Source organism: Archocentrus centrarchus, chromosome 16 (assembly GCF_007364275.1).
Source record: "Archocentrus centrarchus isolate MPI-CPG fArcCen1 chromosome 16, fArcCen1, whole genome shotgun sequence".
NCBI lineage: Eukaryota > Metazoa > Chordata > Actinopteri > Cichliformes > Cichlidae > Archocentrus > Archocentrus centrarchus.
The window spans coordinates 13,366,882-13,381,679 of NC_044361.1; the positions used below are offsets into that span (position 1 = coordinate 13,366,882).

At 40.6% G+C, this 14,798-nt stretch overlaps 1 protein-coding gene across 2 annotated transcripts; it reads right to left on the reverse strand.

Annotated features, from left to right (window-relative positions):
• Positions 1-732: 732 nt before the first annotated feature.
• has2 (hyaluronan synthase 2) lies at positions 733-13,719 on the reverse strand. 2 transcript variants are annotated; one of them, XM_030750192.1, is made up of 4 exons: positions 13,620-13,719; positions 4,161-4,787; positions 1,964-2,038; positions 733-1,793 (listed from the first exon to the last, which is right to left on the reverse strand). In XM_030750192.1, the coding sequence occupies exons 2-4, from the start codon at positions 4,785-4,787 to the stop codon at positions 864-866; spliced, it is 1,632 nt and encodes a 543-aa protein (XP_030606052.1). In that variant the 5' UTR covers positions 13,620-13,719; the 3' UTR covers positions 733-863. The 2 variants fall into 2 exon arrangements, with proteins under 2 accessions (XP_030606052.1, XP_030606051.1); XM_030750191.1 differs by having other exon boundaries at positions 1,937-2,038.
• Positions 13,720-14,798: the final 1,079 nt, after the last annotated feature.

Sequence of the window (14,798 nt, forward strand, 5' to 3'; positions counted from 1 at the left end):
ATGGATTCTGTAGCACTTTCCAAAGTTACACTTAACTTCAACATGTGGCAATAAAATATCAAATGAAAGCAAAATACCTTTCGATGGATGTGTGAGTTTTTCAGTGGTAAAATAGAGTGTCGTATCTATTTAGTAAATGTGTATATGCTATACTTAAACTAATTATATAGCCCTGGTGAAACCCTCTATCAACACCTTTATGTCACTATGGACGTAATTTCTTTGTCGATGCTGTTCAGTTCTTTGACAGTGGAGACAAACTGGCTGTCTTTATGCTTTCATTTGGTAGGGAAACACAAAGATTGTTCTTTAGTTTGAGTTTAAAAAAAAAAAAACATTTACTGGACAGACTGTGCTCTGGAGGTAAAATATTCTTACTGAACAAGTTAAATCCCAGTTCAAAATCCACAAAAATCCAAGCTAAAAATCCAGTTTCATTGGCTTAGTTGCTAATATTAGATGAAGCCCAGCGAAAATGACAAGGGTAAGAGGTAGCTAATATTGTAAAGCCTAGCGCTCTTGCTGCCAAATGCAATATACGTAATCTTGCCATTCTGAGCTATCCAAATTAGCTAATTAGCCTAAACTAGTTGATCTTCAGCTAAACTTTTTTTTAAAGTGTGCCAAATGGCTAGTGTGAGGATGTACCGGGATCATGGATGCCATGGTCACAGTCACTGGTGTTTAGATGGTTTTGCCATTCAAGTTTGAAAAAAAAAAAAACTCTGATTCTTTGTTCATTTTAGTTGATCTCACTTTGCCTCCAGAGCTGCTCTGTAACTAAGAAACACTTGTATAGCAACAAGATGGTGTGTGAAAGCAACTCAAGGTTTCAGTGGTAAATGAGGACTGCAGTCTGGAAGTCACACATCCAGCACCATATCATAGTGTGTTTCCTTCTTCCGTTTCCCACATTTACTTATGAGCACTGCATATAATGTCAATAGTATGACCCAGTAACTTGCATAGACCACCGCCCCTATTATCAGAATAATGATTTCTGTTTCGGGGAAGGGTTTTCTAGTCTGTTGTATTACTGTGTATATAATCCCAATGAAAAGGATGGTGAACCATACAGATATTGGAATCAGACCGAGGAAGTTCACCACTATTGTCTTCCTCCCAGAGGTCCCCCATCCGGACTTGTTGATTGTTGCTATTGCAAACATTTTGGCTGGCAACAGGCTAGACATATACAGTACAGAATAGAATGACATGAACACCATGACAATGTTACCTCTGAGGCAGCTAGCAAATGATGACTTAATCAGTGCCACTGCTTGCACAATGAGTAGAAACAAGAGAATATTCCAGAGCCTTCCTTGGTAGAAGAGTTGGATCGCAGTGGCGATGAGAAAAAATGGGAAGAAGCCAGTGATCACAGCCTCATAAGTCATCCATAGATGGTGTTTATGGAACCACATGGAGTTGTAGAGCCATTCTCTGAAATATGACTTACTCCATCTAGTCTGCTGATTGAGCCACCGCAGATATGTGATTGGTGTCTCTGTCAGGCACTTTGACCGTGCAGTGTATTTGGTTGCATACCCGAGGCTGAGAACTCTGTTCGTGAGATGGCGGTCATCTCCAAAACTGCAGTGGGATCCCATGAAGGTCTGATTGTACCAGTCCTCAAGGAACTCATGCAGAAGGGAGTTCCGGTACATTCCTAAAGGCCCGCTAATGCATTGAACGCAGCCGAAGTAAGACTGGCAAGCCCGCTCAATGTTGAAGGCCATCCAGTACCGAACACTGCTCAGGAAGGAGATCCACGACTCATATTTATTTAAGATCTATGGGAAGGTTGAAAAACAAAGAGAAAAAGTTAAAAAGTTAAAAAAAAAAAAAAACAGTATATAAAATGTGCATGTCTAATGTTAAATACTCAAATTTCACAAAATTTGCCCCTTGCAGCAAGAACGTTTTGACAGTCTACCTGTACATCTCCTCCAACTCCTCCTACCATAGGGTCTTCCTCCAAAACCTTCACCATCTCCACTGATGATGCTGGGTCCAGCATGGTGTCAGAATCACATACCTACAAAAAAACAAATATTAAACAGCGGATTAACTTTGTTTTAGCAACACGTGGAAGAAAATCCCAAATAAGATGTCTTCTGTGTTTGACATACCCCTAAATTAAGATGAAGCAAGAAAAAAAAAATTCTATATGATCAGGTCTTTTCCCCACACATCTTCCCCACACATCTCCTCCACCCGTCAATGTGGCATATTGGCTTATTAATGCTTAGCCAAGATAAGCATCAAATTGTGCTTGGAGAGACAAAAAGCAGTGCAAAATTTTGAGATGCAAAAGCATTCATGTGAGATTAAAATGAAATTAAGTACATAGAACAAAAGAAAGATAAAGAGATAATAGATAATAAGAAAGATAATCATGCATCCAACAAAACACATACATGGTCTGAATAATAATAATCCCCACCAAGAAAGATCAGAGTAGCTGCTTTCAACTTTGATCGCCACCCGCTATAGTTTTTTTTGCTCTCTGCATTTTCTTCTATAAATGGTAATTTTCCTGACCAACAAAATCAGGTGATGAAAACAAACCTAGAGCTCAATCCGTTTAACAAAATACATCTGTTACAGGCAGAGCCTGATGAGAGTGAAAAGGCATGCAACACTGTCCCTCCTATTCCTAAGGTTTTAGAGAATTGGCATGACTGCTGGCAATGCTGCAGTAAGGTCTATTGAACCTTTTGTTAAATAAATGGTTTCTGGCAGGATGAAGCCAGCTGCAGGTGTTAGACAACATTATAGCTCTGAGTTCATATTCTCAAAGTCTCCTTCTTTGTTATGTCGACCCATTGAATCATTTTAAAGCTGTTACAGGAACAAAGCATGAGTTGAGCCTCACTCTTTAATGCTTTTTCTAACACCAACCACTGAACATTACTGAACAAAAATGATATGCTGATACTCAGCAGTTGTGATTTATACATAAATCTGAAGACGAGAATTTTTGATTTAGCCTTGGGTTTCTGAACGTAATAACAACACATCTGCTGAACTGTGAAGCAAACTAAAAATGGAGAAAGTCCTATGGCATGCCTATACAGATTATTCTGTGTAGTTCAACATACCCAATCAGTTACTCATGGAAAGAAAAACAGTGTCACTGGAAAGTACCTTTCATGCACTGTTTAGCATTAAAAAGGAGGTTCAGGAAAAGGTGTGGAGTCGTGTTCAACCCACATTACACATGTTACCTCACCAGCCTTCAAATGTATTTTATTCTTTAGGTAAATGCAGTTTTAAAGAGGGGCATTGTGGCTGCAAGTGGCAAAGAAGTGAGTTACATTGTGATGTTGATAAGTTTAGTTCACATTTGCCACTATTGGCTACTGATTCTACTAGGCAAAGTCACTCCGGAGCATCAAAACCCTTTTGTGTGCTGAAGCAAGCAAGGGTGCATTTATTAGTAATTACTTTTATGCTCTTGAATATGGCCATACTATATACCTCCACAAGAGCCCATATTACTTTTAACAATCACTGCCTGCAGGATGCTGCTTTGCCAAGCAGTTAATGTTTCGAGCCACAGTTTATTCTTTAAGCCACACCAACACAATGTAGCTAAGCCAAACACACAATTGAATTCAGTTTCCCCAAATCTATAGCTTTTAGGTCTTAGGTCTGTGTTAGTCAAGTTAAAATTTCTGAACAGCAGACAAACACATACTGAATGTCACTTTTCTTTGATACAAATATGTAGATGATGTAACACCCTGTGAAACAGATCTGTTATTACACTTAGACATTAGCCACTGCTGCCCTTCTTCACGCCACACTTCACAACACTATGTGCATGCTAAAAAGCAAAACAAAAGACTCTTTGTGGACCCCATATCTGGCTTGGCATAGCCTTCCCTCTTCTCTTTCCAGCCATCTCTCTTTCGATTCCCTTTCACTCCATCATCAGCTTATGTTTGCCTAGTTTGCATCTCCCTCAGCTTACACTATGCCCTACTTCAGATGTCAGCTCTGTGTGTGTGCATGTTGTCTACAAAGATACACAGGCACACCGTAATATAACACCTCATGTTTCATTATTTTCATTTACATGTAAAGGGTTATGATTTTTTTTTCCCCGTGACCTACATTAACTGATTTTAACCAATTTAGTTACGCAGCCTTACCTGCACGTAATCCACGCTCCTCCCCAGTGCTTTGAAGGCTGTATACATGACCTCTCTCTTCCCTCCCCACTTCTGCATGATGCACACACATTTGTTGTTCAGCACAATCCTGGACACTTGCTGAAGGCTCTCAGCGTAGCTCTCATCCGTCTCCTCGGGTCCTCTATTGTGAAAGTTACTCCTCCACACGTACGTGGCCGATCTGTCCGATCCCATGACCTCCTTAAAAATCTCCATCATGTACAAGTCATCATCTGAATTTCCATCGATCACCATGATCACTTTGATCCCTGGATATGTCAGCCTCTTCACTGACACAAGGCATTTCCTAAGGTAGTTGGGGTCCTCTTGATACGCAGCAATGCACAACGCCAAGGACTTGTTCAGTTTGATTGGAGTCTCTAAGGAGCGCCGCATATTGCGGTGTTCTAAGAGTGCAAAGAGGCTCTGGATAATGAGGTGAACAACCAGAATGGCACCATACAGGCCAAAGGACAGGTGATTTTGGGATGTAGTGAAAAACTGGTAGCCCATGATATAGGCTGTAGAGATGCCCACCAGGAGAGACACGCCGAACATGGTGGTCCCAAATATCCTCAGGTAAGTGAGGACTCTTTGACACTTCATCTATGGACAAAAGAAAAGGATTACATTTAGTAACAGTTGTTTAAAAAATGTTATGGTGAATCAACAGGTAGTGAAAAGTTTGCCATCTTTCATCCTCCAGTTTTAGTACAATTGAACATAAGAAGAAAGTGCCCTCCTGGAAATATCCTAGTATAAGAAATAAGCAAATGTGCAGAGAAAATGAAGTGTTTATCTTTACATAAATTCAGAGCATCAGGATACGATCACTTTAATAATGGCATTAGAAACATTTTCACCATGCTTTTCAATGGCACACAACAGCTTTTACGTTTTGACACAACAAAAACAGGAAGCGACTGCAGTAAAGTTTCTCCTTTTTTTTTTTTTTTACCTCCCCCATCCCCATCTCCATCCCCATCCCCATCTCTCTCCCTACCTCTACCCCTCCCCCAAATCCCCCTGAATGTCAGACAGTTGTGAGTAGCCGATTGTTCCAACTCTCCTTTAGTGTGGGTGGCCGCACATTACAAGATTTCTTGACCTAATTAACCAACAGGTTGGCTGCCTCTGCCACCCATCAAGGTCCAAGCACTAAGCAATGTTTTTTTGTTTTTGTTTTTTGTAATGAAAATTATTGTTTTGAAATGAGATGCATTTCAAAGGTCAGAGACCAAATATGACAAACTCTGACCTAGAACATAAAAGATTATTTGGTGTTTTTATGAGAGGACCAATGCTTTTGCACAATCTCCTGAAGTTTGTTTCCAGCTCTCATTATGTTGCTACCGCCATCTGTTTAACAGACCAACGGAGACCCAGTCAGCATGGCTCATTTTGACTCAACGCTGAGCGGACCACCCTGTGATGTCATCTGTTTATATCTTTATGGGAAGAAGAAGACAAGAGCTTTCTAATGCTGCACGTGTGCTTCTTTCTGTCTGCATCTTTGTACAGAGAGCGTTACAGGAAAATGACTTCCATTAAATAGATTCAAAGAGAGAAATGTCCAGCAAGCACAGAGAAAAGACCTTTGACTTTTGACGGGCTAAGTATGCTGCTTTGGTCTCCAAGTCAGTTTTTTTTTTTTTTCAATATTAAGATTAAGGTGCATGCAATACTATTCGGAACAGTGAGTGACTCTTGCCAAAAACAGAGTTTGTAACACCATGTACGCGATGTCACGCTTGCAGATTTAATCAAATCGAGGGAAATACATACATCAGAACACCAATAACATGGTCACAAAGCTGAGTGATGTTTGTGAACATGCTTTGGAGATCTTTGGACCACACCTAATCACATGACAGATAAAGGGAGGGGATGAAAAAAAGAGAGGAAAAAAACATATACAGAGCAAAATAAAGACAGTATGGGAAAGATACAGGAGAAGCCACAAGAGAGAAGGTGAGGATAAGAAAGTTGGTTAAAGTAGCTGAAAAGTGGCTGTGTCATCCATCCATCCATCCATCCATCCAAAGGAAAATGAAAGCAAAAGACACTGAGGGAGTAGTAGAAACAGGGAGCGGGAGGCTGTGCTTGCAGAGAAGAATACACACAAACACACCCTTTGGCTCAGACATAATGCTTTGTTCATTTGATTGTTGGATGAGAAAGTCACGACCAGTGTAGCAGACCTCCTCCGGCATGTGGCAAAGGTTTTAACACCAGGCCATCTTTTACAAGACCCCTGACACGCACAGACATACACAGAAATGCACATATAAAATCTTATTGCACCAATGCAGAGAGAGACTGTGTGTGTGCGTGCATGTGTGCATTTGTGTGTCTGTAAAACAAACAAAAAACAAAACAAAACAAAAAAACGACATTTTTAATTTTGGCCTCCTTCAGCTTGTGTATGTGCATGTGAGTAAGAATGTGTATAATGCTTCATAACAAGTATATATACAGTAGTCAAGAATAAACTCTTCCACCCTGTCTCCATGTCTTACCTTTGTTTGAACTCAGCCACTGCTTAGGACTATGCAAAAATGTGCCAACAAAACATGATGTTTGGGGCACTTCATTGTCAGCTTACAAGCCCATCACATCTGACACAAAGTGATAAATTCAGCTCAGAATTTTCACTTTTTGTTTCATCTACTGGACTTTAATAAAATAAAATAAAACTTGAGAAAAGCACTGAAGACAATGAGGACAGAAACCCTCCTCAGTGCTGACTTTCTGTTTATGATCTGCACTTTAAGAATATATGTTTGCTCTGCTTTAATCTTTGGAATGAAAGTAGAAATCCAAACTGTGAAATGAAATCCACCATCCAGGCATGACATCTAGGCTGTTCCCTCTTTACAGGTAAACGTAACCAATTCAGCCATTGCTGCTGGTTACAATGCTCTGGTCTTTGCAGCTTCTCATACACCATTTTGGGTGTGTAGTGCAGTGCAGAGGTCAGACTGACAATTAGCTCAGACTGCAGACAGATTAACTGCAGACTAAAAGTGAGGCCAAACTCTGGCCAGTTGCCTTTGAGATAACGCCTTTTAATCAGAGCTGTATCTGTGACAGTGGAGGTGTCATCCACATATGGATGATGTAAATGAAGTCACTTTGGGTTAGTGTGTATGCGTATCTGTGTGTATTGGTCCACAGCATGTATCTGTGCAAGCTGAGGGTGTCATTAACACATGTTAATGATATCACCCCAGTTTTCTGTTTGTTGTTACATCTTGGCATTTGTGAGGGGTAGAATCTCGTCATGATGTCCTTGTGTGTGTGTGTGTGTGTGTGTGTGTGTGTGTGTGTGTGTGTGTGTGTGTGTGTGTGTGTGTGTGTGGCCAACCCTATAATGACCTTGGGCTGGAAGCGTGAGCAGTCTCCTGCTGACGTTATTAACAGTCTCCTGAGTGAAACTCCCACGGGCTCTCTTTCAGAGATAACATTACAATAATGTTGAGTCTTGCGTGGATGCACATTAGTGAGTTAGTAGATAAATGAAGTGAAGACTAAAGAAAATGAGTGGATGGATTAGTCTCACCTAGCAAAACCGGATCCTTGGAAAAAGTGCATCTGGCTTTATTTGGAATCACATTATAGTTTTCTGGATTTGTTAGGGATGACAGCAATCCCTAACAAATCTCTATGAAAAGTAGACATAGAGGAATGTCATTGGATTTGTGTTTGTTTGTTTTATTTTAAAATATGAATTAGGAAAATTAGTGTGTAAGTGCCCAAGTACCAATGAACAAGGCATTTACCTATAACAGAAACTAGAGACCGTGCCTGCACTTCCTCTGTTTCTGAACGAAGCAGCATACTGACCTTCTACAGTTTCCATCCATCCACTCTTTTAATTTGCTAAATCAAAATTCTGACCAGTTTATTCTGTACTAAATGTGCACACTTATGCACAAATTTTGATGGCAATCCATCCAATAAGTCTGAAGACATTTCACTCAGTACCACCAGGGTGGCGCCACTGAGTAACTCTAATGGTATGTTTTGTTTCCATGGAGCCAGATTTTCTTGTATTTTTAAAGTGGTCCTGAGCAATAGTTCTCCAGGCTTTCTGAAGGTCTTTCAAAGTTTTTCTTTGGATATCGGCTGCATAAAATAGTATTTTTGGCCCAACAAAGTGAATCCCAAAGAGCCATTAGCTGCATGGTGTGCAGTGTACCCTTAAAAATTTTGAGGAAACTGCACAAGTATGGTCACCAAACATTTCTGTTCACAATTCACCACGTTACACTATCATGAAAGCTTCTGATTTGCTTCATTTTTCAACATGCCAATGATTCCAAACAACCAATACAGTAAAAGCAGACCTGGGTAGAAAAACACACAGTGGAACACTATCAGTCATGGATTGGCCTCCCCAGAGCCTGGACCTCAACATTATTGAAGCAGAGTGGGATCATCTCAACAGAGAACAGAACAAAGGGCAGCAAACATCCAAAGAAGAGCTTTGAAAGTCCTTCAAGAAACCTGGAGAACTATTCCTGAAGACTATTTAACCTCCTGAGATCTGAGCTCCTATTTCCAATGCAGTTTTAATTTCTCCTTGATATTTGTGATGCCATTGACCTGATTTTTTTTATAAAGCTTCCTCTTTGAACAAGAAGTTATATTTTGTTACGCGGTTGTTACATATCTCTGTAAAACAAAACGTCGTCAGATGGGGTCAATGGGTTTATTTTACAGCATAACACAACAATGTCAACATGGCTTAACAAAGTATAAAACACTTTTGAGCAGAATAAAGTATAAGGTGCAGCAAAGCCAAAATGAAATGTCCCCATATGTGGACATAGGGTCTTAGGAGGTTAAAGAAATTACAAGAAAGCTGCCTAAGAGAGTTCAGGCTGTCCTGAAGGTGGTCAGGGCAAATATTGACTTTCAGGGTGGTTAGAACTGTACAAACTCTGTTTTTGCTTCATGTACAGCATTTCCATTCATGTTTGCATGTTTCAATAAATCAATGCACCTATTTCCCATTTTTTCATCAAACTATCTGGAAATGAGGGGCTGACTTGAGATTTTTGAACAATACTGTAAATTTGGTCATTCCTTTGGGCTACAAATAACTGATGCTGAATCAGTTTGAGCATTTCTCGTGAGCAGTGAAATAAGGGGCACGTTTGGGTTGTTAAGTAGTCAGGAGAGTCACTGCATTTTGTGATAAACTGCATGCATGTTACATCAGTGGATCGCTGTCAGATTTACAGTTTAGGCTGCTTATGTGGGTTAATGTGAATGCCACGTGTACCTCTGCACAAATGTATCCACTAACAATACTATGTATGCATGTGTACACAGCATGACGTGTGTGTGTGTGTGTGTGTGTGTGTGTGTCTGTGTGTGTGTGTGTGTGTGTGTGTGTGTGTGTGTGTGTGTGTGTGTGTGTGTGTGTGTGTATGTGTGTGTGTGTGTGTGTGTGTGGAGAAAGAGATGGTTTGACTAAACTCACATGAGAGCAGTTGAATCTCTATCAGCAGGGTTCCAGCTCAAGGACTGTGATAGAAGCGTAAATTATGACAAGGCTCACCAGACTGTGTGTGTGTGTGTGTTTTCATACACTATAACCATATTTCTGCATGAGTTTGCATGAATGTGTGTGTGTGATTACTTTATGCCCAGAGTGTGATAGTGAAGCAGAGCCAAAAAAGACAGCCTGCTGGTCTTTATGGAGCTGAGATAACATAAAGCTTACATCTTTATGTTAGTGTGGCTCAGCAGTCACTGGCTACAAGCGTAACATTCACAAATCAGCAGCTCTGGCTGGATGAGTGCTAATAACAAATCAAACTTTATATGTTCCAGGCCAAGCTGACACTTGTGGCTGGTGCTTAAGACATGAATCACGGTTATTGTTAAGGAAGGGCTCTAATTGAACAATTTTCAGGGTATTATTCATGAAAATGTTCAACGAAGCCTAGATAGATATGGGCTAATAAATATAGATTAATGGTATTTTTGGTTTTTGCGAAGAGCCTCTTGATCCACTGAAGAAATATTAAACACATTTTATGTTCTTTTAGTATCGAAAAACCAGACCTGCTGAGATATACACACCTTTGAAACCTCAAGTGCAGTGAGCACTTCCAAGAAAAAAAAAATGCACTTATGTAAAATTGGAAAGATGTACTGCCTGGATAATGATTTTATGTGTGCACTGGGTTGTCAGTATGTGTGTGTCAGTCTGTGTATGAGCTGTGCAGGGCTAGAAAAGGCCGTGGTGCATTGTAAAAGCATTAAATGTGGAACTGGCTCTCCTGACGGTCGTAGCAGCATTCAGCAAAGGCTCGCGTCTTCCTGAGAAGATGACGAGGCAGAGGAGAGGGAGCGGCTAGGAAAGACTTGAGAGTTGGCTGCAATCTTTAGGCTCGACATACTTAACACATTTAAGGCTGGACTGCTGCTTCATGTCTATTTATTATGTTAATTTAGTAAGAAGGCTCCTTTTTCTCGTCTCTTTCTGTGTGCTATTAGAATCAGGTGTGATAAGCCTAAAACTGAAAAGCAGTAAAAGGCTGTGACATCCCATAGACTGTTTCGCATTACTGCACCTCCAGCTGTTTCTTCATCATGCATTCAACATCTCATCCAGTTACCACAACAGCTGTTGTTGTGTACATGATTTAATACAACGACGGGGCAAATCTGTTCCCTATTTCAAAGCCAAACTATGCCTTTTGGTATTTTGGCGTGTCTTCTCCCTTTGATTCATCCATGTAGTAGGAAGGAAAGTGGAGGAGGTGAAGTTGGGTGGAAGCTGCTCAGAGATGAATGGATGGCACACATCGAAAGCGGGGTGGGGCCAGGACATTGCAGGCATGGTGCTGGACTTGGATCTGTTCACTGCCAACTGAGGCACGGGACTTACATCACTGCGGCAGACTCCAAGAGACCAACGTGCAGATGTGGTTGAGTATGGAATTCCTCCTTCTAAAGTAACTTCTTTGTGTGAAAAAAATAAACAAATAAATAAATGAATACGCTTCTTTTGCAAATCCAGCATGTCTTTCTGTGTCATCCAGTGATCTAACACTTCTCTTATTAGATTGGCAACAGGCATTTATCAGCAGCGCTCCAAAATAAACACCTTTCCCTGCATGTGATTCTATTCATAGCACTCTTTAAAACTGCTGCCAAATGTGGCTAAAAGATAACAGAGGCATAATCACATCCAATAAGTAGATGACTAAAAAGAGGTTTATAATTATTAAGGAAGAAAGAGTCAGAGTAAGATTCACGAGAATTGTTGTCCTTTTATGACACTCATCTTTCCACAAGAAGCAACTGTAAATAGCATTCACAAGAGTCATGCTGTAAGCTGCTCCAGCAGTTTACTTTGTGAGGGGCCTTTGTTACTTTATGGTACGCTCCAACTCCTGGATATATGAATTAGCACTGGCATCAACCCTCCCTGTGATACTCTGCGTGACTCAGCATGAGGCAGTGAGAATTCTACCCAAAACCTTCACTGACATCCAAATTTTCACTTTTACTGGCTGGCTGCAGTGCTGCTTTACTGCGTATATACCAAAGGAACCTGGAAAAAACTGTGGTATTAACACAGAGTAGATCAGTTAAGTGGTGGTGTTTGGGAGGGGCTGTGTCTCTAAGCTCAGCCCCACGGCCCTTTATACTAAGGGACCCTTGCTGAGAGCAGTAATGACACGTGAGACTTGTTGTGAGCCTTAATGGAGGCCAGCCATGGAAAGGCTTCCTCTCTTCAGTAGTAAACTGCTCTGTATGCTGTGTGGGAGTACGCTCTGGAGCACTGATGAGTTTACAGTGCATTATATGAGTCTCAGACTTCAAAAAAGGTACTTTTAAACAACTTCTTTGGCATTACCATCTATAGCAGACGACTGTGACATTCACTGAGTATTTCACTTAGCACTGAAGTCATATTGTCCTCCTCATTGTACACTGAGTCCTGCACTCAGCAGAGTAACTCCCTGGAGGGTTGAGATTAGGAACACCACATGGGTATTAGTGTGAATACATGGTGACATGGACATAAGGTCCACACATGCCCCAAATATACAGAGAGTATGTAGTGTGTATTTATCTGAAGTTTACATTTTCACTGCAAACTAAGTCAAAGGTGAACACAGATTAATAGGTAAGCCAGTTTAAAGGCTCATACATAAGTCATCCAGGAGATATTTCCTTAAAAGATACACATCACTGATATTCTTACAAGTATATATAAGTACAGTATATCATCACAGATTCAGGGTTCATTGTGTGACCAGTACAATGCAAGTAAAATGAGTAAAATAAAAAGATAATCCAGGTCAGCAAGGAGGAGATTCTACTTGTAGGTTGAAAAGTTATACATCGCACATTTTGGACAAATGTCAGGAAAATTCAGTTATCTAATAACCATCTAACTCACAGATGGCTTTCCTTGTGTGGGGAACACAGTGGGAGTCAGCAGTGGTATCTGCACACTCAGTTGGTGGATGAAGAAAGAGAATATGTCATGGGAGTGTGACAGATGCTCATTTGCATTTGTGTGTACGTGTGGTGTGTGGTGTGTTGTGGGTGTGTAAGGAGACAACAATGCTGTTAGGTGCAGGGTCTGTGTGATCCCTAACATGAGCTTTTGGTTTTGTATTAAAGTTAAGGAGGGACTGAATGAACTGCTAAGCTTTCTTCAGCAAGGCAAGTGCCTACTACCACTGCTCACAGAACATGAATATCAACAATGACTAAAGTGTTAGCCAAAATGTGAAGGCTGGTCAAGAAGCTATTCACATGCATGCAAATGTTAGTCCTCCACACTGGGCGTCAAATTACGCGCGCCTACCGTAAGCCACGCTGAATCAGTCCCCATTCAGTCCTCTCATTGGCTTACAAATCTCAAAGAATGACGTATGGCTTGTAACGTCACCAGCGCGATTATTCTCAGGCAGGCGTCACTATTTTAACAAAGACTAGTCAGTAATTTGATTGAGTAGAAGATAAGTGCTTGGCATCTTTGGCTATATTAAACTTTTCAGACACATATTTTGTAGTCTCATAATATTTTAACTACAACAGAAAACGAGTGCGTCTCACTTTAAAACTTTCAGGAGGCGCTACCAGCGTGTTCAGCACTACTTGCTGCTGCTGCTGCTGAGGCTCCCAACTTGTAGCATCACTGACTTTGTGGAGCAAAAACATATTGAAGATACTGAACACAGTCGTAATTATAAATCTTGAAGAAAAAAAAAAAGAAGCTCCATATGCATGCAGTTTGCAAGAGTTTTTGGAACGCGCGCACACACATACAAAAGTGCGCTTAATTATTTTCTAAACCACTTTATGAATGAATGACTGGCTTGTGGTGAAATATTTGGGGCTTGGTGGTCTGTCAGCATGCAGCATGATCGCCAGACCAAATGATCACTGGCCACCTACCTTGAAGCAGCTGCTGTCCTCTTATTCGTCCCAGTAAAAGATGCGTCTAACTTCGGGGACTCTGGTACCGATCCACAAAGACAAAAAGTTGACAGAGAGCTTGGGCAGTAATGACTCTCATGAATCCACTTAAAATGGTCCTCATAAGCCTAATTTTTTAAAAAAAAAAAAAAAGAAAAAAATCGTGCGCGTCCTTTTATGTGTGCTCAGTTGGATGCTTCCAAAACAACCGGGACTGCTTGTCTTCTCTAACTTTTAAAAGTTTGTCTGCAGTCGCTCCATACGGATCACACGCATCTTTGGTGTATGAAAGCAAACATCATGTCAGTCAGCTTTGGCTTCATTCATATAAAAAAGTATAAATAAAACGTAGACTATAAAAATATGATAAATATTCTTCTCCATCAACTTCTGTTTCATTCATACTTAAAAAAAAATAATAATAAAAAAGTTAAGATAAAGCCATCAAGTTGGCAGCTTCAGTCACATTCACAAGTTTAAAAAAAAAAAAAAAAAAAAAGATTCAGCAAACAGTAATATAATATGAGCCAGAGATTTTGTATTTTGCGCTCTTAAGGGGCGTTAAGGTAAGGTTTTCTATAGTTTCCCCAAGCATCCAGGTTACACAGAGCGCACAGAAGTGGCCAAAAAGTCTCTCTGCCGCTGTTTCAGCTGTCTAATTCCTTCCAGACGGATGTGTGTGTATGTGTGTATGTGCGTGTGTGCATGTGTGTGTGTGGACCCTCCTTTATGGCTCCTGCGGCTCCCAAACCCCTTTTACCGGGCAACAGATTGGCGTGTTGTTTTTATAGGAGGGGGAGGTTTGGGGGGGTTGTAAGGAGGAGGGACGGAGGAGGAGATGGGGGAAGAGAGAGCGGGAGAGAGAGAAGCTGGCTGAATATGCCCCCATTCATTTTATATTACAACTTGAGGCTGCATAATATGAAAACTGGAACAGCTCAAATGTCAATGCTGAGCTTTGCATTAATGATACCACGGGAGGCACAATTAAGACGAAGGTCTGTAAATATTAAAAAAATATATACATAAATGCAATTAAAAAAAACAAAAACAAAAATAATAGGAGAAGCTGGACAGTAAAAGTTTCATTTGAAGCATAATAAGAATTCACAGAGTCGTGTTTATAAGACATACATAAGCACGTGTTAGCTGCACTTT

Coding starts and splice junctions, on each gene's coding strand:
- has2 (XM_030750191.1), bottom strand. CDS start 4,787: ATGAAGTGTCAAAGAGTCCTCACTTACCTGAGGATATTTGGGACCACC. Junction 2,039..4,160: donor GGAGCGTGGATTACGTGCAG/GTAAGGCTGCGT, acceptor GTTTTTTTGTAG/GTATGTGATTCTGACACCAT. Junction 1,794..1,936: donor GAGTTGGAGGAGATGTACAG/GTAGACTGTCAA, acceptor ACCTTCCCATAG/ATCTTAAATAAATATGAGTC.